The 5259-nt window shown below is 32.6% G+C and overlaps 1 protein-coding gene across 1 annotated transcript in view; it reads left to right on the top strand.

The window, feature by feature from the left end:
- The window catches only part of LOC106473354 (voltage-dependent calcium channel subunit alpha-2/delta-3-like), a 41901-nt gene that overhangs the window by 21442 nt on the left and 15200 nt on the right, over nucleotides 1-5259 (top strand). Inside the window, exons 15-16 of the mRNA XM_022401799.1 lie at nucleotides 3318-3398; nucleotides 3992-4015. Of these exons, the coding sequence (XP_022257507.1) occupies nucleotides 3318-3398; nucleotides 3992-4015 (105 nt within the window). The remainder of the gene's footprint in view (nucleotides 1-3317; nucleotides 3399-3991; nucleotides 4016-5259) is intronic.

Below are 5259 nucleotides of genomic sequence, written 5' to 3'. Positions count from 1 at the left end.
AATATCATCTCTATATTACTATCGTACTAGTATTCTGTGTTTGATTCACTTACAATTGTGGCGCGAGTTACTGTAATGGTTTGGTTTTCTTTCTTCTGAAGATCCTCTGTTCATTTTGTCAAAGTGCACTCAGGCTGATTCAATTACTTTAGAACCACGCTTTGACGGAATAAATTATTTTTCTTATCCTCTTTTCTACTGTTAGTTTCACTTTAACATATTAAACGTTAGACCTATGTTAATCGTTAGGCCTATCACTTCTACGATAGTTAACTTCACGCCAACTTTATTCTCTTTCGCTATTATCTGTCTATTTTTGTCTGTTTGCTGCTTCCCGCTCGTCTCACGCTATTTATATCTTTATTACCTAATCGTCTGTTCGTTTTTTGTATTCTCGACACCAATTAGTTATTAACAAAACTTCCTACATTCGTCTGCTTTTAACTCTTATTATAACAAAACTTAAACAATAATAAAATATTCACTGACAAAAATAAATTAATCACTAATATCTAAACCAAACAGTCTTTTATATCATGACAGATATTAAATTGGATCAATGTCCCGATACTAAAACTAAAAGGATATTAAATTGGATCAATGTCCCGATGCTAAAACTAAAAGGCTATTAAATTCGATCAATGTCCCGATGCTAAAATTAAAAGGATATTAAATTGGTCAATGTCCCGATGCTAAAACTAAAAGGCTATTAAATTCGATCAATGTCCCGATGCTAAAACTAAAAGGATATTAAATTGGTCAATGTCCCGATGCTAAAACTAAAAGGCTATTAAATTCGATCAATGTCCCGATGCTAAAACTAAAAGGATATTAAATTCGATCAATGTCCCGATACTAAAACTAGTAAGATATTCAAATCTTATGTGAAATTTATGAAGAGGTATGAGGAAGACAAAAGTATTTGCTAAACACTCGACATGTTTGGGCCCCGGGTCTTCACGGTAAACTAAAATAGGTGTCATTTCCATGTTATTGTGTTGTATATACATTATTACAAATACACTAATTGGACTGGCTAACTAATACTAAAACAGACACTGAGGAAGGTGGTTTTGTAAACATGTAAAACTGAATTTATGAAATTTCAATTTTTACCCCATATGAAACATATGTTTGATTGTAATTTAGAAGATTAGCAATAACTCTCTTGTACGTGTTGTTTCATCTTGCACCATGTCTAGGTAAAGTTAGGTTTTTTACACGCAACAGGTAACACTGGATGTGCTGAACATCCGACAAAAATACATCCCAGACGTAATCTTGTCTGTGAATATAGAAGGATTTGACTGTATTGAATTTCTTGTGTTTTTTACATGGCCATCCCTTGTCGTAGCAAAATAATATCCATTGACAGTTTCAGATTTTATTGGGTCTAATTGTTTAAGTCGTTTAACCTTGCCATGGTGGTTTATAACACTTTTGGTTATAATTAGCGTGTAAAAGAGTACACTGAAAGTACTTTCGACTAACTTCGCTATTTCTTTATCTGCATCGTCTAGGCCTAAAGTTAACAAAATTATCAAAAATCATTAATTTAAAAAAGGGGGAAGAGGGATCTTCAAAAAATACAGAAACAAGAAAATTAGTTTAAAGTGAAAATTCAATCGCAAATATATATATATATATATTAAACAAACAAGCTTAAGCTTTGAGACGCAGTGTTAACATTATTTCCTCAAGCTACAAATCCCTATTTTGACTCCATGTCTAAAATATATAATATTGTTACTACGACGGAAGTCACGTGACGCTAGTAACACGTCATGAGATTCTAGAAGGATCGGGGAAACATCACGAATAATCCAGTATTTTCTAGGCGCCCTCTATTCTTGTATATAAGTGCGCCAGACAATTAATCGGGATTGAATTGCAGACAGGCAGAGATAGAGACGGACAATCGAGTTAAGCACGGTAGTAAGTAAAGTGTGTGAATCGTTCGTTGTGAATTATAGCGTGTGCTTAAGTTAAACTGATTGTGGAAATTAAGTGTATTGCAAAGTTGTATCGAGAAAGAATAAACTAGTTTTATTGAAGAAAGGACTTGTATCGCTGAAGTTTTTCGGAAGGAATTTTTACGGGAAATTAACAAACGACCAGAGACGTAACAATATTTAGGAGAGTCAAAATATGGACTTGTAGCTTCAGGAAATAATACCATATGTTATGGTATATGCTTGTAAAATATATATAGCTACTATATTTATACCCTGTAGTTATATGGGGAGTCTGTAAATACTGGTTTGAAGGGACTAGTGAACTATAGTGGAATGGTGCATGGACTGGATTTTGTAAACACGAGTTTAATATATGCATGCATATGCAATAAATGTTGAGTAGTATTTATATCTATGCCCCCCATTGGCGCAGCGGTATGTCTGCGGACTTACAACGCTAGAATCCGGGTTTCGATACCCGTGGTGGGCAGAGCACAGATAGCCCATTGTGTAGCTTTGTGCTTAATTATAAACAAACTTATATCTATATATACATGCAGCCTTTATAGGTTTTTGAAGTTGTAAAACTGTATATATATAGATAGCCATATGAATTTTTCAAGCTGTATAGATGCATGCATATATATTCAATACAAATATAAGACAATGTGTCATAATATGTATACGTATACAAATAAACATTATAATATTTCTTGTAATTGTTATATTTCCTCATTCCTCCTCATCCTCTCTACTGACCATTGTAAGGCCGGTCAGCTGGACAGATTTCCTGTTAGAGTGACATTTTGCATACTCTACAAGGTTGAAAACGTGTTAATTAACAATTATGAATTGATTATATTAATATACCCCCCCTCCCATCCGATTCTGATGGAGTTTGGGTTGTAACACTTCTACGACCCTCTTTCCCTGTGACTACCCTAAACTCTGGTGGTTCGTCGCTGCTGCATACTTTATCTGAAACTAAATATTTTTTGAATGAAATATATAGCTACAAAATTTCTCTCTCACTTTCACCTAGAATCGTCATCTTCTGCTTGGACGATTCTTGCCACTCCTTAAAGTCAGCTTCAAGAATAACGATTATATGTTATAGTTTTTGTCTATAGTTTCAGGGCATGTTGAAGCCTGACTACTCCTATACTAAGTTATAGTTTTTGTCTATAGTTTCAGGACATGTTGAAACCTGACTACTCCTATACTAAGTTATAGTTTTTGTCTATAGTTTCAGGACATGTTGAAGCCTGACTACTCCTATACTGTGTTATAGTTTTTGTCTATAGTTTCAGGACATGTTGAAGTCTGACTACTCCTATACTATGTTATAGTTTTTATCTATAGTTTCAGGACATGTTGAAACCTGGCTATTCCAGCACTGACTTGCTGGAAGTGGAACTTGTTAATAACAATCTTCCTGCTCGAGTAAGTACGATTTTTTTAACTGAGTTATAATCAAAGTGAGCTACTTATACAGACTTATAAAGATTAAGCTAAGAAATAATTTAGATAATTTTATATATACCATTCCAACTTAGAGTGTGAAAAGTCATGAGATGAAAACTTTTTTCATTAGGATACATCTAATTTCAGTCGGCTATCTTCGCTGTATGTGTGTGTATATTGTGTATATGCATCAGTCACATGATAAACCATATGCAGACGAGTTTAATTATTATTTCATTTAATACTGGCTACTTTTCATTTTATACCAGAATCTAAAGATGTCGTTCACTTCTCTTGGTATTTGTCTTTGACTTTTTTGTATTTTTAAAGGTAACTAATCAACCTGGTGGTCTACTATGAAAACATGATGTCTCTTTTACACAACTGCATTCCTAAAATTTATCATATGATAAAAAAAAATAATATGTAAATGACGTTAGAGAAAGTGAAATGTTGGAAACATTTGGAGAACTAAATTTTGAAATTACACACTTTCTGAATAAGCACCGGTGTTTTATGTGTAAAATATCTGAGTTAAAGTATGTAACAGTTTTGTATTTTTGTAACTTCAGGAGCCTGACGAAGATCTTCAAATGGTAAGTTTCTTTCAAGATAGATATTGTTGCTATGAAGAGCTACAAGCAATTACAAATACAATTACAAAATTATGATAAATTACATTCCCTGAATAACAGTCCTTTTCAGGACAAATATTTGCAATTAAGGTAAAATAATATAATCTTATGAAGTATGGTAACATTGTCCTTTGTAGTACCATCCGCCTATAGTAACACTATCCTATGAAGTACTCATTTATTGTTATACACAATACATAGAAATATAATCAACAAAAATAATAGTTTTACTGATAAGATATAAACATTGAGACGCCCTAAGATGAATTCATTATCCTATTATGTAACATTTATGTAATCCTCAGTTGTGTCTAATACGAAATAGTCGTGCAACCTCAGGCGGCATCCTTTGTATATTATGTAACAGTTGCATAACCCCAACTGAGGCAGTATCCTTTGGGCATAGGGTAGCGGGGGTAACTAGTTACAATATACACAAAACTGAAACAACAAAGTTTTTGTGGTTTTCTTCAAGGAATACAAGGTATATAAATCTGATTTTTCACAGGTTTTGTAGAATTATGTCATTGGATGCAATGTATAAAAACTGATAGAACCCAGTTTTTGTAACAACGTCTTTGGATAGAATTTATTTAAAACTGATGTAACAATTTTTGGATAGGATATATAGAAAACTAAAGTAATATTATTTGTTGTTTTACGCCTCTGGATAAAAATATACATAGGCGAAGTAACAGTTTTTGTGGTTTTACATCGTTATATACAATATGTGTAGAAAATTAAAGTAATACAGTGTTTATGTGGTTTTATTACGTACAACGTATAGGAAGCTGAAGTAATATAGTGTTTATGTGGTTTTATTAGGTACAACGTATAGGAAGCTGAAGTAATACAGTGTTTTTGTGGTTTTACATCGTTATATACAATGTGTTGAAAGCTAAAGTAATACAGTGTTTATGTGGTTTTATTACGTACAACGTATAGGAAGCTGGAGTAACAGTTTTTGTGGTTTTACATCGTTATATACAATGTGCAGAAAACTAAAGTAATACAGTGTTTATGTGGTTTTATTAGGTATAACGTATAGGAAGCTAAAGTAATACACTGTTTATGTGGTTTTATTAGGTATAGGAAGCTGAAGTAATACAGTGTTTTTGTGGTTTTACATCGTTATATACAATGTGCAGAAAACTAAAGTAATACAGTGTTTATGTGGTTTTATTAGGTATAACGTATAGGAAGCT

Source organism: Limulus polyphemus, unplaced genomic scaffold (assembly GCF_000517525.1).
Source record: "Limulus polyphemus unplaced genomic scaffold, Limulus_polyphemus-2.1.2 Scaffold6106, whole genome shotgun sequence".
NCBI lineage: Eukaryota > Metazoa > Arthropoda > Merostomata > Xiphosura > Limulidae > Limulus > Limulus polyphemus.
The sequence above is the reverse complement of the archived record's forward strand: the minus strand, read 5'-3'. Positions and strand labels throughout refer to the sequence as shown.